Source organism: Thunnus thynnus, chromosome 11, assembly GCF_963924715.1.
Source record: "Thunnus thynnus chromosome 11, fThuThy2.1, whole genome shotgun sequence".
Taxonomy (NCBI): Eukaryota; Metazoa; Chordata; class Actinopteri; order Scombriformes; family Scombridae; genus Thunnus; species Thunnus thynnus.
In genome coordinates this window covers 30,140,809-30,167,829 of record NC_089527.1, presented here as the reverse complement: position 1 = coordinate 30,167,829, position 27,021 = coordinate 30,140,809, and the positions used below count along the sequence as shown (strand labels likewise).

The 27,021-nt window shown below is 40.5% G+C and overlaps 1 protein-coding gene across 9 annotated transcripts in view; it reads left to right on the top strand.

Annotated features, from left to right (window-relative positions):
- map4k4 (mitogen-activated protein kinase kinase kinase kinase 4) overlaps positions 1–27,021 on the top strand; it is a 95,049-nt gene that overhangs the window by 27,926 nt on the left and 40,102 nt on the right. For all 9 annotated transcript variants that reach the window (XM_067604390.1, XM_067604392.1, XM_067604397.1 and 6 more), the window contains exon 3: positions 16,158–16,214. In XM_067604390.1, the coding sequence (XP_067460491.1) occupies positions 16,158–16,214 (57 nt within the window). The remainder of the gene's footprint in view (positions 1–16,157; positions 16,215–27,021) is intronic.

Below are 27,021 nucleotides of genomic sequence, written 5' to 3'. Positions count from 1 at the left end.
TGGAGACGTGCAGCTGACTGTGTGACGTGTGGAGGCCGATACTCGCTTTGCTAGACGATTTGTGATTTGATTGATTTGTTTCAGAGATAGTTCTGGTGTTTTAACCTCAAGTGTTACATGTGAGACAGCATCATCATTAAAAACTCTTCTTTATATTCAGTTTTAGGCATTTGTGTTGCTTTTTACAAATTTCTCCATTTCATCTTTTTTTAATGGTTAACCTTTAGGCTATGTGTTTACTTTGTATATATATATTATATAAAAATTAAAAAAATGTTTCTCTGAAGCACAGGGGAAAAATTGGATGCATTGCTACTCTTTTCAGATCAGGTCTGATTATCCTCGTGTCTGTTTGGGACCAGGGCTGACTGTCCTTGGGTGCCTTTTGGATGCAGTCCATTTATTTGAAAATGAATTTACAGAGATGAGATTTGGGTAGGTTTTTATCTATTTCTGATCTATCCAAAATGTTGGACCCTTGAAGTCTCTAGCCCTCTAGCACATAGTGTTTTACAGATTAATAGTAACATGAGCAGCCATATTTGATGTTGTAGCATAATCAGTCACAGATATTATTATCCGCTGGTGCTTAATGAGTTGCTTCACCACATTCACCTCTAAATAGTCTGTAGATGAGCGACTGCTCCATTCTGCATTTGGCAGGTTGGTATCTTGCCCAAGGTTTTTTAAATCTCTTTCACATTATTTGATTTAATCATTATATAGTTTAATGCCCTATGAGGAAAGATATCCCTCCATCATTAAGCTCATAACACTATCAGTTTATCTGACTACATTGCTGATCTCTAATAAATAAAGATTTGGGTGGTAGCTTAGCCGTTAGCGCTCCCCACTCATTTGAGAGGGCAGAGAGGCTAAAAACACAGACAACCTCGGCTAACAAGCTAATTGAGTTAGCACTGTAGCCTGGCATGGCCCCGCTCTAATTAAGCTCAGCATTGGTTTCCAGGTTGAATTTAAGCAGCTTGGGGCCCCCGTGGATTAGTCAGCCTTGCCTCAGCAATGCTCAGACTGGGATCTTTTCCTCTGTTTCGCTGCTTATTTGCACTCACATAATTTACACTGTGGAAATGTGTTTTTAAGCAATTAGGCTGGGAGCCCACAGTGGGTCATGAGAGGATTTAAATCCCCAAACTACGCTAAAGAAATTAATATTTTAAGCTGCTGATGCCTACACAAAGCTGCAGCAATAGACAGCGAATGTGCTGTTTGATATAAAGCGGAGTCTGTGGAGATTTTTGTTAATGGTGAGTCATGATGAATCAGATTTTCACCTGTCTTTGCTCACTAGATTTTTTTTTTCTCATTCACCACAAGATGTGGGAGATGTGAAAACCCCTTTATAACCCTGTTGACACAAGCTATGTGAAAATACTTAGTGTACAATCGCTCACAATCAGCAGTTCTGAGCGTCCCTCCAGTGAACTCAGGCTCCTGTTTATAAGCGGGAGGTAAACAGTCATGGGCTCTCGTCTGATGTTGAACTGGTGGGTGGAGGTTTTGTTAAGAAGGGCAGGAGATAAGATAGTGTGTGGGAGTTGTGGGTCACCGAGGGAGCTGCTGAGGGCAGTGAGCCAGCCATGGGATAAAAACAGATGCTCTCTTGACATTACCTGTGTCCAACTCCAGAGTGTTTGGAGATGTAGGACACCATCTTTTCCTCTCTTCTTCTGGGGTTCTTCATTTTAACCAAGGACAGTTGTTGTGGTTATAGAGCTTTGAAACAATACTTGATGAGATGAATAAGGGTAGGAGAAGTTTTACAGACATTTTACAGACATCACGACATCACCTCTGGCCTGACTATACCGAGAGTGGCTCGTGACAGTTATTGGGGAAAATGGACCACAAAGGTGTAAGAATATAACTTTAGGCTAACTGTTATTTTTAGAGCAACTGACCTGAATCCATTAAGTCACTGCCACCAAAGTCTGAATGACAGATGGTGGAGACAACATTCAAATTCACATAAAACTACATATACAGTTAACATGCAGTGTGTGAATAGGTGCCCGTGTGGAGCTGTGCTAATAGTAGTGCAGTTTTTTTAAGAGAAGAACAGTTTTTGCTCGACTATCAATTAGTTTTTTTTGATATTCATTATGGCCTATAAATAGACCCAAGAAACAGTCAAGCTGCATCAACCAGGATCTTCTGGTGAGTAGCCTCTTTCCTCCAAACACTGCTCTATCACTTCATCTAGCTCCATCCCAAGCCTCCAAGCAGGCCTCTCTAACAGGATTTGTTTAATAGTGTACTACTCCCTGATTCATATCTCTGCAAACCCCAGTCAGCCAAGATCAACACTAATGAGCCTCTGAGAGAGAATAATGAGCTTCCAGCAGCCGCTTGACTGTGTCTTCTCTGGATGAGGGAGGACAGCGCGTGGAGGCGGAGCCAACGCCGTATCTCAGTAACAACAGGGGTAATGGCGTCCGACAGCAAGCTAATTCCTCTTGTGTACTCAGCCGCTTCATCTGGGCTCCGTCCAGAGGCTTCAGACCTGGAGCCGGTGAAGAAAGGAAGCAGTGGGATGATAAAGATAGCCTGCACTCCCCTTCCTGGTTTTATCTTGTCACTGAAGGCCTTTTTATTCCAAGTGTAGAACATGGACTTTCGATTAACTTTGTTTAGAATATGTGACCACACACAATAAAGCCAACGGCCAATATTTCTGGGCTTCCGGTGTAACGGATAACGGAAATCTGGGCCAGGACTTCCCCTTCTGTGCACCAGTTGTTTACAATCCGATGAGCAATTCGAGATGGTCTAGACGACATTTTGGCCAATCTGTATAACACATATATGCATATGAATGCAGATAAATTTAAAAAAAGCTAATAAAAAGCTAAATCCTCGTCAGATGATAGATGATGGGTTCCAAGATTCCATTTCGGACAATGCTTACTGCCTCTTCTGCTCTCCACATGGACCGTTTACCTGCATGCAACCAAAGCCTGCTTAAACATGATTGGTCAATACTACTCAGACTACAAACGGAAACCAGAAAGCTTCCAGTAGCAAAATCTTGTCCCTTGCCTACAGATTCTGTGTTCATATGCAGATATCTGTTCATCGAGATCAGTAAACCTGAACAAAGCATCTCAGGGTTTTGTCCAGACAGACTCTACAGGTGGTTTGCTGTCAGTTCAACCATAGGGGCTGACTGCTCCTTTGGTTGATAAAATATGTCTTACTTTTGTGAAACAGCAGATGAAACCAAAACAAGAACTTGTCCCCTATTTGGACCAAATAGACCAGAGAATTGCCTTCATCTGCCTGCCTTTCTTTCTCTCTTCTCCCATTCCACCTCTTTTGTCTCTGATGTCTTTCTGCCTGCCTTTGTCTCCACCGTCTTGTTGTGTTTTCCCTGCTGATCCTCCCGGCTCAGAGGACTGAGGTAGGAATGTCATGATGAAAGGAACAGTGAGAGGACGTCTGGTCGTCTCGTGTCTGGTCGTCCTCGGACTTTACACTCAGGGAATGCACTGGCACCTCCTCTTGGCTTTGCCAATTTCAACTTTGGCTTGAGGTGTGAAAAAGAATAAGCTGCAACATAAAGCTGTGTATTTTTTTATTTATTACCATTGTTAATCTCATCTGGATCTCACACTGCTGGCTTAAGCTTTTCAAGATCTTTAACATGACAACATGCTGGAGTAGATGTAGAATTAATATTTGGAAGATCTACTCAACTGTGCAGCTATCTCCCAACAATATTTTCATGTGGTCACAGGGAACAAATCTTGGCTTACTGCTTTTGGCTCGGTCTGTTTTGGGGTCTAGCTCAAAGTGAATCTCTCGGACAGAAGCTGTTTGTATGTCGGGTCAGTCTTTCGAGGGACTCAGCGTTTCCCCAGCTGCCTCCACTGACTTTGGAAAAGCCCTGATGTTGTGGTTTGTCGGCCTGGTTAGGAGTGATATCCATTTCACTGACGGTCAGTCCTCCCTGTGTGTCTAAAAATGGGGTGATAGCCCATTACGTTATGGAAAGTTGCACAGAATGTCGCCCCCTTACTACTACTAGATCTAGTTACAGCAGCTATGCAACGCTGCCTGTCTCTCTCTTTAACTACCTGTCTCTCCTCTCTCTTTCTCTGTTTGATTCTTTGACCTTTGTCCTCTTTAGATATGTTGGGTATCTGAAATTAAAATTCTGAATAATAAGTGTTAATATCAACAACAAAATCAGAAATTCCAGAGCGATCTTTCCGTAGATGTTTGTATTGTTCGTGGTCCTTATTAGTGTAGCGAAGCAGGTGATACTCCCTCCGTTTTTTTCTCTGCACCACAGCGATCAATATAGATTTATAATTGACCAGCGTTTCTCTGTGTCTCTCTATTGAGCGAGGCTGTTTTTCCTGGTCTGCTTACACACAGCTCCATGTTTGAACACTCGCTCCGAGCAAAGTAGCAACAGAAACTCACTAATGAATTTCACCCTAAAATGTGCCTTGAACTTAACCGCTTCCACTCTTTCCCATTAAACTCTCAGTAAAGTTTATTTGAATTTGGAAAAATAAAAATAAAATTTTTACAGGCTTTTTGATTTGGTTTCGTTCACGTTATGCCAGATAAGGTGTTGATTTAATGTTATGGTAACTTTTCAGACCATAGTCAGTGTTGTGTTTCATTGGACTGAAGGTTGTTCCTTATTTTTTATCTTCACTGACATACTTTAACCCCCTGAGGCTAAAAAAAGAGATATGAAATCCACATTTATTACCATAGTCCAACTGTAAACACCATAAAGCCTCAAAGACATACTAACAGCTCTTTTTCTTGAGGATATTTATACTGTATTCACTGTCACTCCTAATTCCTCAATTTTTTTTATAAAACTGTTGTCTCTCTTGATTAAAAAATACTACATTCTTAAACTTGACAACACTACAAGCTTTTTACATTAACTGTGTTTTCTTGCATGTGTTGTCAGAAAGCATCACATCAGCATAAATCACGTGTCTGGTTTGTCTGCGTGGTGTCACGTCATACCATGCAGCCAATCATGCATCAGCAGCGAATGAGCGACTCTGTAGGAGCTGCAGGGGTGGTTAAATGTGTGATAACTAAACTTCATAGATTCAGTTGTGTTGATGATGATTATTTTATTTCAGCTAACTCTGTGTTGGAGAATCTCTCTGTGTCCATGTCCATGAACCTGCACACTCACAACCAATGAGTAGCTTTCTCAGTCTAGTGGAAATAACCGTTAGTTACAGTACTAGATTTATCCCAGAACTGGTAGAAATATAGTCGCTATTTTCTGTCTGACTAGTGGAATTGTTTTTGATGGCTAACAGCCGTTTGTGCCTGCAAACCGCTTGCGTGACGACCATGTGCTGACTCTTTCTAAGAAACACACAAGATAAATGGAGGAAAATTGAGTCCCTGCAATATGGCCTCTTGAAAAAGAGAAAGATTGGGGTAATTCCAATCAATGAGGCCATTTCTGCAGGCTCTTTATCACCCAACAATAAAGTTAAGTGTTTTTTTATAGTGAATATCAGATGATACTGCAAAGTCTGCGTAACTGGTTGTAACTTAGACACGCTGCCTTTGCTGTTGTTGTTGCTGATGTGTGACAGGATGTACAGAGAGTTCAGCAGCAGCAGCAGCAACAGCTGTCTGTCTGCTCATCTGGAGCCAGAAATATTTGAATTCCTCCTCTGGACCATGTCACTTTTTGTTTTTCTCTATGTGTGTGTGCTGCTTACATATGCTGTTCAGCATGTGAAAACACCCCGAGGCGTGGAATCCAATCATTACAACCGTGATTTGCGGCATTTTCATAACTACTCGCATCATTGGTTCAATCAATAAAGACTTGTTAGCGGGATAGTTTTCACACTTGCTGAGCTGCAGAAATAGGAAGTGTGTGTGTGTGCCTATGTGTGTGTGAATGTGAGTGTGTTTACCAAAGCTTGCACCTGGCTCCTTGTCTACGTATGCCCCAAAACCCAGAGGGGTGCAATAAAGAACGCCTTGTCCCAAAAATCACACACAACCACACACACACATACACACACACACACACACACACACACACACACACACACACACACACACACAACAGAGCTGGGCATTTGTCCAGATTTAGTCTATATACGAACTATGTGGTTGTGTTGATAACAGATTATTATGTGAAACTATATATTACCTGTTTAAGATGGCACATATATGCGTGAGAAACTCTCTTCTCGTGTGTGCATGTGTGTGTGTGCGTGTGTGTTGGTCCAGGATGACTCCACTCCCCTGGCATTTCCTTGGGGGGAAGTCATGCAGTTCCCTTCTTCCCTCGTCTTAGTCCTATCTGGCTTCCATCTTCCACACACACACACACACACACACACACACACACACACATACACACATACGTACACTCATATTGTCGTCCCAGCTTCTTCTTCCTCCTCCTCTTTAAACCCTCTGACACTCAACCTCCTTCCTCTCCTTGTTCTCCTGCTCATCTTTGCTCATCCCACTTACCGTCTTTCTCCAGACTCCCCGTGTTTTCTGGCAGCAGCCTGGAAAAGTATGGAAAAAAGATTTCAAGGCCTTGAAAAGAAAAGAACCATACCAAAAATATATATGTTTAACAAGTAGGAGGAGGTGTTGCTGGCCAACATTTAATTGAGTTTAATTGTCTTCTGTGGCGACACTGCAGTGACAAAAGTGAGAAAGCAGAGCAGGAAAATGAGAATATGAACATGGAAATAAAGTATCAACTAGTGCTGTTATGTGACGTGATTGGCAGGTTTGATTACGGAGGGGGGACTTTGTTGCATGTCATTGTCCCCCTCTCTAGTGTCCACTTTCAAAAAAAGGCATAAAAAGCCCAACAAAAACGTGCTGAAACAATCTGCAGTTCAGTGTTGGCACATTAAAGGATAATTCTGGTTTATTGGATCTTATTTTCATTGTTGCAAAACACTAGTTTACTGCACAACAAATCAGACTTTTCTCTGATCCCCTCAACATGAAGCAAGGAAACTGACCACAGATCAGCACTGAAGTTCTGCTTCTGTCTCTTCCACTTTAATGAGAAACCCAGATCACTCCTCTCATCCCTTCCCCCTCAAAGCTTAAGGTCAAAGGTCACAGCAGCTGAAGGAACATGGGGCGGGGGGTATACCTTATGAACTCTGGGGTCAGCTCCCAGTCGTCTGAGTAAGGGACCTCATTAAAACTGTTGTCTGCTTCCTTGATGGGTTCTGATTGGAGAGAGGAGTGATCAGAGTGAAGGAAGCTTTAAAGGTGGTCAGGACGTGACTGAGGCTTTTCTAAATGTCAGATGTGTTAATCTTGTTTAGGCTCAATTACTGTCGTTATGATTTTATTTTTTCAAGTTGTTGCAAATGTGTTTTTGTAAGAAGAGCCTGTAAAGCTGTCAGCATGTAAACAAATGGTTGCAAATGTGCCACAGGCAGCACGTTAGAGGCTGGTGAGCGTTGGTTAAAGGTCTAGCGTGTAGTATTTTACCACCAGTATTTATCTAGAGACAGTAGCATATCATTACCATAAACAAATAAGATCTTAACTGCGCAGACTCTCAGCATCTGTGCTTTAATTGCTTTACAGCACAAAAAAGGAAGACTGTGCATTAATCCAGAGTCAACGCGTGTAGAGCTTCTGGTGACATCTGGCAGATTGAAAAATTCTTTCATTCATTAATTTCAAAGCCATATTCATATATTTATTGGCCACTTGGGGGACAAGATATAAACACAACATTGACATGTTATCACCTGAAAAGGTTGGCAACAGTTGTCTACTTACACATTCATTCGACATGGAGCAACATGAGCGTTCATTTGGAGTTGTGGATCTGGCCACTTGAGGAATTTGAGTCCAATATTTCACTCTTTGAAGGTAGAGGAGCGCACATAGACTTGCTAGTTTCATCAACTTCTTTATTCAAACAGCATTGTGCTGAATCAAAGCCTGATGTTTCAACAACGCCTCCATCAGGGGCCCAACAGGAATAATGAGTTGAAAACCACCTTTTATACATTTTCAAATATCACACAAGGCTTCATAATTTACATCATTCAGTAATCGAACCATCATCTGTGTCACCTGTATTGTTACCTGTGTTTGGGTTACACATTATGGCACAATCTTGTGGTTAAATCAAACAAACCAATCAAGCCAAACAAACAAACAAAATAATGTTCCAGTATAATTTCCAACAAATTGTATCAACGCTAAATTATAACAGTTAAACTTAGCTTGCAATGAAACTACTCAAGTCTAGCTCTTCATTCAGTCCATGTGGTGATAATGTGTTTAATTTATGTATCCAAAATGCCTCAAGTATCAAAAGCAATAGATCCAGATTGCCAATATTAATATATAAAAAGCTCCATTAAAAAAATCTTAAAACAACACAGAAAATGTAAAATGACTGCATTAGTATCAAGAAAACATTGATTGATTAGTATTAGAAACAGGTGTAAGGTGTATGTCAGCCAAGTGGTAGATTTGGAGGTTATTCATATAAAATGAGGTTTAAGGATTTAATTGTAGGCTAATTAGCTTGTTAAAATTTTTGTTATGTTCCAACATGTTTTTGGACACAAAGCAACAGGGATGATGGGAAATGTGGTTTTCAGCCAGTTGTCTTCATTGTGGTCAAAGTTTTTCACAGATATTATTAGACAATAATTATTAAATATTGTACCTTTAACTCTCAGACTAATTCATTAAATGTTCACCTGGTCAGCTCAGCAAAATAAAAATCTCCAGTCAGCAGTTGATGATAAATGTGAGTGTAAAAAAAAAAAAAAAACTAAATGACATCAGTTGAGCTGGTGGTCTGTGGGGAGCGACAGACCGGCAGTGTTGGCAAACAGCAGCTGATTAAAGTGAGTGTTGGCTGCTGAGGGAGGAGACGGGTGAGTCAGAAAAGCCCTAAAACCAAAGCAGGGTCTGTAAAGTAAAATGCTCCCAAAGTGAATCGGTTCATCAGCAGCTACACATGTGACCTTTTCAAGCTCAGAGTCTGCTGACTGAGCATTAGTTTGCTCTGTGCTTTGGTTAAGACTTTACATTTTTAGGCTCACATCCATTTATTAGTTATGCTGATTTATGATCAACTGCTTACTGTCTATAATGGGATGGAGATGCATCAACCTGGAAAATAAATTTATTGTCTTTGTACATATATTGAAATAAGTCATATTTCTTTAATCCTTAATTTAAAATACTGCTGACACAATGGGTCCATTGACAAAAATGAATTTAAAACGAAGGTCTTTGATTTGAACAGTACTTTTCTGTTACAAATTTTGGATAATGATGGAAACATAGGTGGAGTATTGTTAAGGTTTATGTGCTGTTTACACTGAAATCATTTCACAAACATTTGGACATTTAGTCCATGGTGGGAGTATTGGTCTCCCACGGTGGACTAAATGCTGTTTCTAGCCTGACAAGAGTATAATGTTTATTGAATCTTTGCTAAATATAAAGATAAATACAGTAACCATGGCCATGAGCCCAAATGTAAGGGTTCATTTTCTTCTCAGACAAAGCTTTTCCCACAAATTTTAACTTGCCTTGAGGGCGTCTGAAAAATGTGGTGAGCATGTGAGCCTGAAAGCTCTGCACTGAAACCAACACAGTTGGCCTCTTACCTCCCAGGCCCTCCAGGCTTTTCTATGATAAGAGAAATTCTGGTCCAGACATCCCACACAAAGACTTGACATAGGATGGTGGAGATGGATCATGGTGCTAGTCATGGGAGAGTCGGATGACGAAAGGATTACATCATGTTTGAACGGAGCATGGAGTCAGCTGGGAAGTTTTAACAGAGTTTCAATAACTGCATTATCTATATTCATGGTTATAAAGGGTCTTTGAAAAAAAAGTTCAATGACGGATTTATTGAAGTTTTAAATCTCTTAGATCTTCCAAATAGCAGTCATGCTGATGTAGTGTAATAGAAGTACAGATGCTTTTATTTCCATGATGACTTTTATATGATTTACTATAAATCATGTAATGTGGCTTCAGTGACCGTGGTTGAGAGTGGTTGAGAGTGGTTGAGAATGGTTGAGGTGGAAGAGTTGAGGAGTCATTTGAGGTTCACTCATCACTCGTGAGTCAGTATCTGCTGTTCAGGAGACATGAAACTCCTGAGGTCTGAATTTGTCACCAGATTTTAACTGGGGAAAATCATTTTTTGGCTTAGTGTGGACGGGAAGTTTATCACATTGATTTGAATGCTTTATTTCCCATTAAGAAGATACCTAATCTATCTTAAAATCGAATGTGGTGAAAATCCATGGACATGGCTTAGATATTAGTAAAATTAATGGTTTGGTAATACAGTTGCATTGCTACAAGCAGTCCACCAAGACAGGAAAATTAGCATTCAGACTATCCAACTGGTTGCAAACAACTTCTAGTTTTATCAAAACATATTTGGAAGAGAATAAAAGGAAAATGTGAAAATGACTACACACTCTGTTCCCTTGAAACATTTGAAATTAGATTTTACAGACTGACTTCTTGGCTCAACTTTGGCCTGTCATACTAACTGTTGTTCAGTACTGTTTGTGTGTTTTGCTATGCATTTATATGATTACATGATTTTTACCAACATTTAAGGTGCAGTCAGTTTCTGTTTCACCTCCAAATAATAGTTTATGTTGTAGAAGCAGTTTTGTGCTATTAATCATCTTGTGACACCTCGAATTTATCTTCGAAGGTTTCTGACCGCAATGTTGGTTTAGATAAAATATGGCTAAACTAATGGTTTGTTTACAACCTGCGATAGTCTGAATGCTCGTCTTCCCGCCCTGTTGGACACTGAGTGATGTCTCCAGATCTTAGTAATTAACTTGATGAGTTAAATGTTATTGTTGATAGAAATAATGAGCAGAACTGTGAAATTAAAACCCATGTTTTAAAAAAAATAACCTGGAATCTTCCTTGAAACGACTAAAAGCTACGGCAGCTGAATAATTTCTGCTCTTCTGACAGACTGCCCGTCCCTCTGTCTTTGTCCTCTCTTTTATGTGTCCATATTGGCCAGGTGTGTGTGTGTGTGTGTCTTTTCTGAACAAAAGAACCAGAGAAGATGATGTCATCTATTAACCGTTGTGCGCCTGTCTGAGTGCATTGGCGGTTGGGGGGATTTTGTAATTATTACAGTCTGTTTGTGTTCTGAGGTCACCTTTCTCACACGGAGAGGAGACGCATACACTCAGACACGCGCACGCATACAGACACATGAGAACTGTTTATAATTTAAGAAAAATCGAATCACACTGAAGCTCTCCTATAAAAAGTCAAACACAAAGACAAGACTGTCAGACACTTCCAACTTTATACACAGACACACATTAGTTGGATGCCAGTCACGAGTGGTTTGTTTTCACTTCAAGGACTCTTCTCAATCTAAACCTCAGGAAGGAAAGAGACACATCTGTGTGTGAATGTGTGTAAAGATGTTCATTCATCAGTGTTTGTCATGACATCACTGGTGGCCATACAGCAGCTCCTATACAGTATAGTTAGCTAGCCTCGTGGTGAGTGTTTGTGAGTAATGTGAAAAGTGTGTGTGTGTGTGTTGTGATGAATAAATCCAATTAACACACATTCTTAAGCTATCACAAAACTGCATCATCAGCTGAAACATATCGGTACCTTCCCTCCACACATTCCCAGCACACACACACACACGCACACACACACACACACACACACACACGCACTGCTAAACAGGCCGTCATCAAGGAAATGAAAATTCAAATTCTCAAACCGAGAGCTGGGTCAGACTGAGCAGACAGTAAGCCAGGGGAAATGTTTGGGTTCATAAATTTCTTGTGTGTGTGAATGTAAGTGGTGAGTACGTCAGAGATACCATCTGTGTGTGTGTGTGTGTGTGTGTGTGTGTGTGTGTGTGTGTGTGTGTGTGTGTGTGTGTGTGTGTGTGTGTGTGGCGTGAGTTAGAAACAGATTACTCAGCAGTGCTACAGTATGATGGATGCTGGAGTTTAATGGAGGCTGATGGAGGCCGGCATGTGTTAGCCTGCTGTGGCTGAAAAGCACACAACCACCGCATACTTAAAACACACACACACACGCACGCGTACACACAATAGTTCACTACATTTCTATGAATTCTCCACAGAAGAAGATTTTGACCAGATGTAGGATTGAGCTTCAGGTCAATTTGGATGTAGCTCCAAGTTGGTAAAGTACACAAATTATCTTTTATAGCAGCATAGAGCGATGAACAAAACAGTCATGTTCTCAGTTAGCCAAAATAGTGCACAATACGTTACTGTTTTTTGGCGCCTCTTGGGCTCAGAAGTACTCCAAAACAGGCTTACATGCATATTTTCACCTTATAAAAGTTGTTATGGCTACCAAGTTAGCAAACTATTGACTATCTACACATCTAGCAGACATGTAGCCACATTAGCATTTGGAGTTGTGTTTGTGTCCACCCAATGAATGTTAATCCAATATTCAATCTCCTTTTAGTTCTGGTCTCTGCCAACTCTTGAGAAATATCTATCTCTTTAGCTGCTAAATGCTCATTTTTCTTCACCAGCTAGGTAGTGTACAGTGGAGTTTTTATCAGGGCTTGTTTGTTGAAAAAGGCTGCCTCAGGCTAATGAGAGCATGAGACTGAACCAAACAGCAAACTTGTAATAAAACCAACAACAGTGAGCTGTGAGTTGTGCTGCTGAGTTGGGTGATGATTCACTGGATTCATCAATCTGATCAACCCTTTTAACTCACATTACATGTAATCATCTGAGTTTGTGTAAAAACTATTCATTGGCAATTTCAGTTTATGAGTCTTTAAGTTTCATATTGAGTTATTTGGAACTTTTGGAACTTAAAAGAAAGTCTAAATCAATTTAACAAAGGACTTGAAATAACTTGTTTTCAATAAGCAGATTGATAAAATGCTATGACGCCTCAACCTTACTCAGTTGCTCACTTTTACCAGATAAAGGTACCAGATTAGTCTGCTTCACTTTAATGTTGCAGCATACATAATGATGGCTAATCATGTCAATAGTAGTCGTAAAGACCCTCAGGCACTCACACACACACACACACATACACATCATTGCAAAAGCAGTTTCTCCAATTGTGGTTTTGCAATTGAATGGCTGTTCAAAAAAGTGCTGACTGTATACTGTTCACACATACAAATACGCATTTTGTTGTTGTAATAGGCCTTTTTCTTGCCTAGTTTTTAAAATGGCTATCTCACCAAGGTATTCTGTTATCGCTTGTTATTTGCGGTCTCCTCTCCACACTGAAATTGCTTTGTTTATCTTTCCCTCCCTCTCCCCTTCGTTCCAGTTTGTCCTCTCCCTTAACCGTCGCTCCTTTTGTGTTTTATGGCTGATATGGTTCAATGTAACATTAGCCCATCTGCACTTTGTTTTGTATTTGCTCTTCTCCCTCTCTCCCTCCCTCCCTCGAGCAACAGTATGAACGTTCATCTCCCTTGTACAATACTGCCAGATTCAGAGTTTTGCTTACAGTATTACACTGTTTAAGATGCTTATGAGATAATTTTACATGACCACAAGAAAGCAGTCTCTTATTATGTTTAGATTATAAATAATTTTCCTGTGATCACAAGACAAAATTTGTTTTCCCCCTGTGGTCAAAAAGTAATATTCTTGTGATCATAAGAGTTGAAGCTTATTGGGTAAGCAACATTTCCACAATTTCTTTCATTCTCTGCCTGGGTGTTACATCATGGGTTTTGTCTTTTATTTAGTTCATTCTCTCATGTTTTTTTTTTTTTTTACAATATTGTCCCCTTCGTTCTATTTCACATACTATAAGTTCCCACAGTTGGGCACCCGCAGAGATTTGCTTCCTTGTCGTCTTTGCAGTTTGCTCTCTCAATCAGCCTTGACCTTTTCGCCAACCCCACCTCCACACACACACACATTCACACGTCCCCTTCGGCTAAAGCAAAACGGGTTAATCTCTCATCACTCAGCCTGTGGACTGAGCCAACTCATTCAGGGACGGGGGCCGGTGGCTCAGGTGTCGCAGTCTTGTTTCACACAAAGGAAACTTGATCATGTAGTGGTTCAGACACACATGCACAGAGGTACGCTACATATATGATGCAAACACAAAGGATTGCAAAGACTTACACAGAGACAGATGCATGCACACACACACACTTGCTCTCTGTTTAAGTCCTCTTTATATTTCCTCTGTCTGTGAAAACATTTGATTGTTGTTAACTCACAAATGTAACTTTACATTCTGGTCTTGTTGTCAAGAAAAGTGTGCTTTAACAGCAGTATGTCTGTACTCTTACTGTGTTCAAAAGATGTGTCATACTGTATCCTTTCTGTTTGTTCTCTGTTGTCTCGTTTCTCTTTGCAAAAATAAACCCCTATAAAGAGTATATAACAACCACAATATGGTTGCAGGTTAGTTAGCTTCTCACTGACGGTACTGTTAGCATACGGTGTCTATTGTGGGTATTGTTACATCTTCCCCTGGTGTTTTTTGAACAGTAGGTCTGTAATTACTGAAGTCAGTAATTCTTCTCCTTTTCATACTGACCCTGCAGCGTTAGCTCTCCACTATGAGCCCAACACCTTATAAAGTTCAGCCAAAGCTAACATGACATTTCAACAGTCTGAGTTTAGCCATACAAGTGGTCATGCTAAAGGTTAATGGTATTTTGCAATACATTTTCTCAATGTTTGCTGGAATTATGTGTGCTGTGGTGGTAAGATACTAAAATTGTGTGTAGGTTTTCACTGAAACATCACATTGGCTGCATTTGCCTCCATTTTTATATTTTGGGATAGTGCTGGAGCTAACACTGATTTGTATTTAGGCTTATTTTTGTGCATTGTGTATATAATTCTGTATCTTTTTTACATATTCTTAGTCATTTTTGTCTGGAGTTTAAACAAGAAACACTTGAATTAAATGATCTATATATTGCTGAATGGTAGAAAAAAAAAATCCCCTGACACTCTAAGTTGATATTAGCTTACGACTCATTGTAGCTCCTTAGGTTTAGGCATGAGGAGTGAGATTGGTCAGGGTTAGGGTAAGAATATCAGGGTAAGCGAATCAGAGGCAGAGTAGGGCAGGTCATGACTTCACCTTCTTGGGAAAAAAAAATATTGTGTCCTGCATGGCACTCTTCCCAACCATGTTTTTGTCTGGAGTTCACATAAAAAGCGCATATATAACTATTATACAAACAAAATGGCTGCATGCTAGTTAACCTCTGTCACGCAAATCTACTAGCATAAAGCTCCTTTCTAGCTTTTATAGCATTTACACCCTCATGTATGTCATCCTGCATCTTGCTTTTACTTTTTTTATTTCGGTTGAATTTAACAAAAATGGGATTATTCTGCTCAGCTTTAGGCTCTTTTTAGCAAACATTAATAACTGTTAGCATTAACCTTCCTGTTGGGTGTAGCTAATTTGAGGGAAATACCCTAGAAACATGCTACCTGTTATTTACAATCTCATATTTATGACAAAACCTCAGAAATGGCAGTTGTGTGATTGTAATATGGCCACAGGCCATAGTTAGCCTCTCACGCATGTATGTTGTCACATTTGCTCTGAAATTAGAAGAAACCTGAATGAATAAATGGGATTATTATGCACACAAAATTGTACAGCTTCAGGCTAGTTACACACATATTGTATGTAGCATACTACTTATTTCTGCCCCTTGTCTTGGTTCACATCCTATTCCTGTTTTCCACATAGAAAACAGTGTGTTCAGTCTGTTCTCACACACTCAGGGTTTGGAACAGCACATGAGATTCTCCACTCTATTGTAGAGGCAAATAACTTGCTATGAATGTGTTTTTTTGTTTTTATGACTCAACTGAATCACCCTGTATGTTTACTCAGCCTATGAAACTACCGTCTGGGAAGCTCTGTTTTTATCCCACTAACAATGTGCACAGCCATGCTCTTGTCTGTGTTGTAAATTGCTCATTTAGGCTGCTTTCACCAAAGCTAGAAAAAATCCATTGTTATTGCCATATTGCAGTTTTAATTGTCCTGTTACTGAGCTATTGATATTTGAACAATAGACACATGGATTGTTAAATGACTCACCTCATCTCTCTTCTGTTTTTTTTCTCCAGGGTCGACATGTCAAGACGGGACAACTGGCGGCCATTAAGGTCATGGATGTCACAGAGGTCAGTAAACTCTAATTAATACTCGATATATATTTCGTTGTCATTGTCTGCAGTGTAGCCTCTGCTGCTGGACTGCAGGGCTGTTGAATTCTGTTGAATGTGAGAAAGCTTCTCTTTTCTTTCATAATTGAAGCAAATAAAGCAAACCCTGTTGGAGAGATGTTCCTATTTAATTTTACATAGCTGTATTAAAATATTTCCACTTCAATACTTGCAGTTGTAATACTGTATAGCATGATGCATGAAACATTCATGAGGTGAGACTAATACAGCGGCTGCAGCTGTAACAGTTAGCAGACTCATACTGCTGCAAAAGAGCAGCTTGTGCACATTTGGAATTGATCCCAAATTTTGTTTCATTGCATCTGACGTCCTAAATCATCACAAATTCTTTACTCAAGCCTTAAATATAACACCAAAACAAACAGTTTCAAGAGGAGGCCCCCCCTCCCTCCCATTGGCTCCTTAATGCCTAATCTCAGTGTTTTCTCTCCAAAAATTGTCATCATTTTCAGGTTTTCAGGTTTGTGTTTGAACAGATTTTCAATTTCCTGAGGGCAGTTAAGCCAATAGTCTTAAACTGAAGACTGTGTGTGTGTGTGTGTGTGTGTGTGTGTGTGTGTGTGTGTGTGTGTGTGTGTGTGTGTGTGTGTGTGTTTGTTTGTATTTGAGCCCATGGGTGCTTCCTCACCAGCTTTAACAAAGTTGAGTAAGGACCCAGAGGATTGTTCTGTCTGTGCAATTGCTGCCTGTGTTTCTGTGTGTGTGTGTGTGTGTGTGTGTGTGTGTGTGTGTGTGTGTGTGTACATTCAGAAATGTCTGATAAAACTATGTCTCAACTACAGTGATGCTGATGATATTTAGCGAGTGCTTCCTTCCTGCCTTTTGCGTTGCTCATCATTGAACGCTTAACTGGATGAGACACTGAGGAAAAATTTTCACAAACAAACCTTTGAGGTCACTCATAACATTTCCCACCCAGAAGAGGAATGAGTGCATCATCAAGACAATCACACAAAAATCCTTTTAATCTGAGTAACTGAAGAGGATTGTACCGGACCCCACTGGTTTTAGCTTTAAATGATTCATGTAAAATCCTGTTTATAAGACAGGGTATGTAAGATAATTGGTCACTGGGGTTATAGCCAGTTAGAACAAGATGTTGCTGTAATTACCATCCAGAATTACAGAGATGTACTAAAATGCTCCATGTGTCAAAGATACCTCCTGTAATTGATGCTGAGGTGCTCAAAGCATGACAGTACAACATGGTGAGACATTCACAGGACTACAGTTGGTGTCAGTATTCCTGAGTATGTTGTGTTGTGTTCCTGAGTATGTCCTGAGATTATGAATTTAATACCTCTTCTGTAAGTAAAATCACTTCTGTGTTAAAAAAAACAATCATCTTTTTGAGAAAGTTGATAAAGTTGATGTTGGAAGCATACTTTGAGCAGTGTTTGGTTTTCTTCCTCAGGGCTGCATTTTATTTTTAGACTACTGAATATTCGCCTCCTCTGCACTCTTTTGCCCTTTTCACACCCGTCACGATTTCCCTACGGCTGCACTCTGACATACCCCGCAAGGAAAGAATGACCACAGCAGTTTGAGTCTGTCAGGGAATCAATCCATTAAAAAAAACCATTCACATCTTAAAAGTCAGTACAAACAAATGATACAAGGATTGTGACAGCCAGGTCTGTTAAAGAAAAGCACTTTATATTTGATTTCTCAGGGAGTGACGGTCTTGTTAAAGATCTACTACAGTAACTAATTAAATTATAGGAATTTGAACAGTCACAGTTGATATCCAGTCTGCTCCTTGATGATCAAGCCAAACCACATTATTAAACATAATCGGTGTGGATTAGTTTGCACAGAAAGGAAGGAAAGAAAGAACATCTGAGAAATTTCCTTCAGACACCTGTGGGTGTTATAAATCATATATTGGGTATTGATTAGTCATGTGATCCATCTCCCTGCCTTTAGGACCTGCTAATTGCTGAGAGAATTTCCATCAGTGTGGATTTCTATGGGAGGTTTTAGCAGCTCGTAATTGCTTAAATACTGCTTAAATGATTTTCCACCTTCGTTGAGTATATTAAAGGAAAGTTTAGGTGGCAAATTTAAAGAAGAAGAGTCTACAGCTGATGCTAGCTGATCTGTGAGGCTGTACTAAATGCTAACATCATAACATGCTCACAGTGACAATGTTAACATGCTGATGCTCAGCAGGTATCAGCAGGTTAGTTTAAGCATGTTAGCATGCTGACATTTGCTAATTAGCACTAAACACAAAGTACAGCTGAGGCCGATGGGGATGCCATAAAGCAGTTTTTAAATTTCCCTTTGGGATTAATGAAGTATCTGTCTATCCATCTATGTGTCTATCCAGTCATAAACCAAAGTATTGGACAAATGAAAATTCTGACCTGATGATGGCACTATAGAAGAGGTTAAGGGATCATCAAAGTTATTACAATTCATCCTGGGTGACACAAATGTTTGTACCAAATTTCATGGCAATCCATCCAATAGTTGGTGAGACACTTTAGTTTGGAGCAAAGTGGTGGACTGACTGATGTTTTGTTGATACTAAAATGTTGAAAGTGGCAATGTGGGTTTGGGAGTGTACCTCTCACTATTGCCTGCAGGAAAAAAAAATCTGTTTCTTACCATGGAGATTAAAGAGAGCACATGAAGAAGTAGTGAGAACATTTGTATATGTGTATGAAATGGAATGACTGAAGAGAAATACATGTTTGGAATATTCAAAACATGGTGGTTGATTTCCTCCAAAATGTTTAGAGTGGTGCTTTTCCAGTTTTCTAACATAAACACTCTGAGTTTGTCTGGATGCTTGCCAAGAATGACAGTTGAGCAGAAGACGTTGCATCGGAAAAGCTTGAGATTTATGCACACATGCACCAATGAATCCCATACACTCACATGTTACAGTTGCAAAACAACACAGTCATACATCTTCTTTCCTGTGTGTGTGTGTGTGTGTGTGTGTGTGTGTACGTGTGCATGTCCACTCTCTGCTCCCTGAGCACATCTCGGCATATGTGCTCTGACCCACATACCACTTCCTGTTCTATATACAGAGTGGGAAAGAGAGAGAGAGGCTAAGGAGGGAGAAGGTTAGACACTTAGGAGGAGAGGGGGAGGATGAAGAGTAAAATAGAGATGTAGGTCTGCACAGTATAGACACATTTGTATCATTTTTTTCATATTAGTCAATATTGATATGCATGTCCCGGTTTAAATCAATTCAATATGTTTCAAGATCAAATATTCTGTTGAGCCTAAACGTAACACTTCCTAGTAGTAGATTCAGAATTTGAAAAACAGGCTGCAAACAGAAAATAATCAAAAATAATCTTTTCAGTATAAATCCTTACAAATCTGGCAGTGTGAAATGTCTGTTACCCATAACACCCTTCTCTGTGAAGGCTCGCAGAAGCATAGTTCCAGTTTTAGTCTCTATTTGTCTTTGTTGTATTTCAGGATGCACTGAAACGATCCAGCAGTGATTGTGCTCATACTGACTTTGTTAAGTGGAATGTGTATCACGTCACGTCACTGATCCACATTAAATACACTTTTCTGTTTGTCACCGTTTATTTACAGCAATAAGCTAATGCGTGTTGAACTACTGCTGATACTACGCCACCACATCCTGCGTGTGCTTCACAATAAATGCATTTTGATAAATGGTAAACACGCACTCATACACCACACAAAGTGACCGTGCAAGATGCTGGCCTGGCCATTGGGAGCAATTTGGGGTTCAGCGTCTTGCCTGAGTGCACCTGGACATGTGGACAGGAGGAGCTGGGGATTGATCTGCCAACCCTGTGATTAGTGGATGACCTACTCTACCTGAGCCACAGCTGCTGCATCTTAATGTGAAGAAGTAACAGGCCTTTACTGTGAAAATGGAAGTGTGTGACAACGACTTTCATGGTTAGCTCACATAACCAAAGATTTACTCCATATCATTTTGTCAAACAGAAGATATAAACATTTTCTGTATTTTGAAACTGCATAAATGAAACTAATTATACAAACCAGCTCAGGAAACAAGCTTCTATCTTTTTAACAATGATGTCTCAGACACTGGTGTTAAAAAGACACTGCTGGACTGGAGGAGATACTGGGTTCAACAGGTCAGTTTTGTTGTGGGAAGAAAGAGGGAGTCTCTCACAGGTGAAGTGGTTTGATAAAGAGATAGATGTAGAAGCGTGTGCTGATTACGCTGAGGAAATCCTTTTTGTTCTTATCTCTGCTGCTCACAGCAGCTCAAGTGCTGTCAGGGTTCATAAACCATCTAAACAACATAAATAACATTTTCACAAGCCTAGCAAAGTATGTTGGTATGTGAACATTTCCCTTATAGTTGAAAAGTGATCTGTATCGTACGGAATCACTTCCTCACAGGGGTTTACGGATTTTACACTGTGGGAAAAAATCAGCGCTGGTATCAGCTGATACCCTGAGTTTTGGTATCGTGGGGAAAAAAAAGTTGCATAGTCCATCCTTAGATGTAGTGTGCAACGCTAGAAGAAGCAGATTGCACTGTTACAGTTTGTTGCTGAGGGGTTTCTCACTGCTCATTCCAGGGGATGGGTCTAATATCTGGTGTTTGAGATTATATCATCGACATCTTGTTACCTCGTTATAGCATTATTTCTGCGGTGGGATTTTCTGCTCTATGTATTGTCAAGCAGTCTACCCTATAGAACGGATAGGGAAGTTTTTGATTTTCCTATCATTTCAAGTATATTGTTTCTACTGCTAATGCAGTGGGTGGAGGAGGAGAGGAAGTGAGGGAAGTGACTGAAAGTGAAACATTAGACAGGGAGTGGGAGTGTTTGATAAGAAGAAGAAGAAGAAGACCAGGAAGCGACTTTTTTTTTTTTTCTCCCTCTGTGTTCCTCCGAGAAGGTTCAGCTGAAGTGCAGTGGGATTATGGGAGGGGCTATCACCGCTCGTCTGCTTCCCTCTTCACCACCATCGCTCACATCTATTTGCCACTTCTCCTCTCCCCTCGTCAATCTATCATCTCCTCTTTTTCTCGTCGCTCTATTCATCATTCCCACCTGTGTTTCCTCTCCCTCTCTTTCCTTTTTTTGGCACGAACCCTGCTCGTATTCCTCCGGTATCTATATCTCGCCATTTTTTTTTCTTTCAGCCACCACCTCTGTTTTCTGCAGAGTGAGAGTAAGAGAACAGACAGAGAGAGTGAAGTCATCCTCGTCCCTGATAGGCAATCGGAAAGAAAAGGAAGGAGGGAGGGAGGGACGGAGAAATGTAGCTGCAGCAGCTCCGCATTCTGCCTCTCACTGCTGCTGTTGACTTGATGTAATCCTGTGGGATTCGATAGGAAAAAAATCGATCTTGATTAGTGTAGAAACTCCACAGCCAGCATCTTTTGTTCTCTACCTTTGGGCTCCCTCTGGGAATGAATCGCTTTTTCCTCGTTGCATTATCTCGCTTGCTGTTTCTCGTTCTGTGAATTTTGCACATGAAACAAACCAGACACAACTCTCTCTCTCTCTCTCTCTCTCTCTCTCTCTGTCTGTCTGCCTGCCTCTCTCTCTCACCTCCCACTCCATCCCGCTGCTCCCTGCCCAGTCAGAGGTGTGAAAGTGAAAAGTGGGAAGGTGTTGAAGGCGTGGAATTGTACGTTTGCCTCGAATAAAAGACAAAACCCAGTCCACCTGTCTCGTCAGGTCAAAACAAACACACACACAGTTGAACACTCGCTTTATCTCTACTCTGCATCTCGTCCGCATTAGCCAGGCTACTGACACGGTTCTAGGAATCGCATGTCAGTCACTCAGTCAGTCCGGAGTGAAACATCTTGACTGCTAGTTGATGGATTGCCATGAAATGTGATACGGTGATTCTCAATCTTGGAACAGACTTCTACTGTATCCCCTGAGAGTGAATGGTAATAACTTTAAATAAAACTCTACAGAGAGAATGTATTTGAACGGCAGGTGTGAGCCAGGTGTCATGGGAAAGCATTTGGGACTTATCAACTGCAATTTTGTTTCATTAGATTTTTGCTGGCTGATTCTTTAAGCTTCACAAACTGCAGAAATTCTGTAAAGGTGTTGAATCAAGTAGCCTGTGCATGCAATAGAGCAGTTTAATAGTTTTACTGATCGATTTGATGCCTATAACTAAACTGACTGTGATTTTTTTCACCTTGCTCCTCTCTTACATGAATATTCGGGGGAGCGTTTAGTCACATTTATGTCACATTTGTTGGATGCCTGTGTAATCGCCCCCAAAAAATCAAACTTACTCTACTTAATTGGTCAAACGTCTGTGAGGTTCCTTATTTTTTAATTTAGTCTTGGTGCAAAGGTTTTAATGTTGCTGTTTATTCCACACAGTGCGTGCAGAGATTCTGTTGAGAGATTAGATTCACAATAATACAATTTATAAACTTTAACATAATGGATTTCAGGTTAATAGTGTGAGATTTCATCCCACTTGTCAGCTTCTTCTGTCATGAATCAGAGTGTGATAAAGAAATCCCCGGAACAAGTCTGCTTGCCTGTCAGTGACATGTCGACCTCTCTCGGCCTCTGTGGGAGTCGAAGCCTCCCCTCCCACTCAGCTTCCGTTTTCCATTATGTTTCCATTTTGCGGCTGTCCACTCCCCCGGGGGTCGCGGTTCTGTTAGCTCCGCTCACATTGTGTGTTGTAGTACTTTAGCAGCAAGATGGCCGCCACTGAGTCTCCCCACCATCTCATGCCCAGGAATGATAATGAGTAGCTTCAGGATGCTTTGTTTTGGACGACTGACTGTACATAGTTCAGGGAAAGTGAGAGAGAGAGAGAGAGAGAGACATAGAGAGAGAGAGTGAAAGAGAGACAAGAGGTGAGGTGTCATAATGATGAGATACATGAACATGTGACTGAACTCATTACAAGAGACATTAATGGAAAGTGAAGCGCAAGGACGAGAGGGACAGGGACAGAGAGAGAGAGAGAGAGAGAGACAATAATCATCTAAAATAAATGGTCAGTGCACAAACAAGGTGGAGAGAGAGACATACTGAAGGTATGGGAGAGAGAGGTCATGATGTCACTGAGTGTCTCCTTGTCAGAGCAGCTGTGTCCCCTGTCACTGTCTGTCTCACACACACACACACACACACACACACTGGTTTGCCTGTGCGTGCACTTCAATGTTGTCTCAGACTCCAGAGTGGAAAAGATTAGTGATTAATCCAACAGTTGATGGTAGGGATGCGCAATATTGGATTTTTTTTGCCGATATCCATACACCGATATTTTCCAACTCATTTTGGGCGATTGCTGATGCAGATACTGATATATACACATGTAGACTAAACGATTAATTGAACACATACTCAACAGATAATGAAAATGCAGCCCTATCAAATTCTCAGTCTTATTTTTCTGATGATATAATCAGATATTTCCTGATTTAAATGATAGTTTTGATGTTGGTTTTATTATATTCTGGCAAAGGTCCTGTGACTGTTAGTATTTACACAGATTGCATTAGAGAGGCCTGACTTATTTTGTTGAATGAAAAAAGCATAAATAAAACACTTTGCTATCAGTACCTGACATCATTTTGCTACAAGTGGCAAGGAAGCAACTTTTTTCACTGCAGTTTATTGTCTTTTGGGCCCATTTTAGAGTTTCTATTGTCTTCTAATCCAGCGTCAATCTGAAATCACTGCAGAGAAAAAGAGATTTAAGATTTATTACAATGTATGTTGTGTTGCAGGAGAAACATGAGACTTTAGATTGTGTCTTTTTTCTTCTCAGTGTAAACATGATCAGCTAATGCAGTTGAACAGGTTTGAGGTTTATTTGGGTGTAGATGCAATTTTCTCATGACCTTTCATGGTCCCCTGACATAAAGGAAGAAGAAGCATTCCTCCATCTATGTTCTGTCCATTGGAGGTCTTTCCTCTTCTGCTTTCTCTTAGTTGTGTTATTCTGAACCTTTATTCATGGCTCACAGTGGATAATGTGTATGCCTGTTCCTGATGTGTGTCTCCTCCTCCTGCCTGTCCTCTGCTTCTGTAATTACACTGACTCCTTCCAAAAACGTTAACATAGCTTACAGTTGTGGCCGAGGGGATGTTCTGTTGACCATAGAAGGCACTGGCCTGCGTGTCTTGGATTTCTCTACATAAGGTCCCTGCTTTTATATTCTCCAAAATATGGTTTACGTATCTGACTGACCAGCTGACTGGTTGACTGAAAGGTCAGCTGGCTCACCTGCTGGGCGGCTGCTGGCTGACTGATGGTCTGCTGCTGATGAGTGGATTAACAGAAGGACTTTCTGGGCTGCAGTCTGCTTTGTTGGCTGGATGACTGATTGGTTGGCTAACTGCCTGGCTAAATGACTGGCCGCCTGGCTCAAGCAGCAACCCACCGGCTGGCTGACTGACTCAAGGGATTGGCTGCCTGACCGACTGACCCAATCATCTTTACAGACCATCAAAACTCCTGCTGAACTCTTTCAACAGCCTCAGCAGTTTCGAACAAAGTAAATATCAGGCAAATAGTTTGTCGTGGTGCACCAAAAGGCTCACGTGCGGCATTGTCCTCTCACGAAACCCCCCTGCTGCTTACATAAACACATCCTAAGAAAACAAGTGTAGCATGAGCTCATCTGTCTAACACAGGCTAATAATAATCTAGTAAGTAAGCTAGCTTTCATTTTTAACTGCAGGAAATACAGACTGGGTTTAACCTTTTATTAGTAACATCTGAAAATGAAAAAGAGTTGTAAAATATAACCACAGAGAGTGGTGATTATGATTATGATTATGTTTTGATCCAGAATGATACTTCTGCTTTCTCAGGATAGTTTCCAAATGACTGACCGCTTAAAACTTCTGCTTTTAAAAAAAAAAACAAAAAGTATATGAGTTCAGTCCCTGGTTGACCAGACATCAAGTTCACTGTGCGCGCTGTATTTCAGAGATTGTGACACTGAGCCGGAGGTAAACACGTAGCGGTTGACAGTGATTTCTTCTTTCATCTTTAAATGCTGAAATTGGTTGATCTGCCCTTTAATCTCTGGGACTTGACTCAGAAATGTCAGCGGAGACGGCGGCTGCCCATCATCTGTTGCTTCTGCGGCAGCGGCGGCAGATAAGATGTGTGTAATATAATGTCTTCCTGCACCGAAATGTTTCAGTTCCTTTTAAAAAAAAAAAAAAAAGAAAATTCATATCTGCTTTGACATTCAAATTTATGTTTATTGATGACAAAAGATTTGAGAGAGCATTAGACAAATGTGATCAAATTCTGCTCTTAGAAATCTGTGCCTGCCGTCTCTCAAATGTGGACTTGCAGACTGAGTAGCACTCAAATCTATTGTCATTAATATAATTCCATACAAACTGAAGTTGACAGTCGAGACAGTGAGGTAACTACCTGAATTGGAAAGCCTTAATATTGAAGAAGAAGTATTTATTATCTCTCCCACTATTGAAAGACATTTCTTGCATAACTTAACCTACAGTCTGTCATTTTTGAGATTTTGCTCCACACTGAATTCTGCTGTTAACAATCTTTTGTTGCACTAAAGCCAACGTGAATGATACAGCTGCTCCAAATCTGCACTACAAAATGCCAAAATGTCACAAGCTTGGATATGAAAAGCCAAACAGTTCCTCAGAGCTGCTCCTTTGTGGACATATGAGGTTGCTGCAGTTCTCAGGTTGCTTAGGAGTCCAAGCTGCAGCCACCCGTCACACTCCTCCTTATCGACCGGCCATAATAGTAGTGAAAATGTCATGTCATGTCAGCCCCGGTCGGCCCGCGGGATCAGACGCACGGGCTCGGCTGATGCAAAGCGCTCGCAAACAAATGTCACACAGCCTCAGTGATGCTGCAATGATTGAGAAATAATCGCTTGATCTTGTTATGTGTCTGAATGTGTGTCGGAGTCTGTGCTGTAATATCCTGAGTGTGTGAGAGGGTGAGATGGTAGTTTGTTCTTGGCTCTGTTATCATCAGGCTGTATCTGCATGTTTGTCTGGAGTGATACTGTATCAGTTTATGAGACTGGTTTGGACAGAGTCGCTTTCCTTGCTGGGCTCTACAGCATGTCTTTCATAGATGAACTGGAAGCCAACAAACAGCTTTTCACTGCTTAGGGGGAAAAAAATTATAGCTTTGGTTGATGTGATTTTATTTTTACTTTTAACTATTAACATAAGCTGGATTCATCACACTATGTTTTTGTCGAAGCTTTAAACATTATGCAGATGAAGTGTTAAAATCATTGGCAGGTTCTTCTAAAACACAGTGGAAGAAGCATAAACATTAGGCAAATTTATTACCATTTCAGATGCCAGCAAAGAAAAGTCCAGTCCCTACATCCTCTCAGGAGCTGCTGCACATCCAGCAATAAAGACCATGTCTGAATTTATTTTGCTGTTTGTAGCAACACAGCAAAATGTGTTGCAAAGCAGAAGCCAAAAACATTTCAAGCAGCAACTAACATTATTTCCTTTATTGAATGCAGATTATCTTTTTGATCAATCGATTGATTGTTTGATTGAAACAGCTTTTAAAGAAGGACCGGTCATGTAGTCATGAGTGATCTGGTGCTTGTTGTTCAATGAAACCTTTTATTTATTTATTTTTTTATTTTTTATTTATTTATTGGGACCATGTACAGTGTTAAATGTAAATGTTACCATTTCATGTGCTGTAACAGAGTTAGCTTATAGATAAAAAAATGTTTGTTTGTGAGTTGTTGTGTTTTGTGCTGCTTTGTATGTAC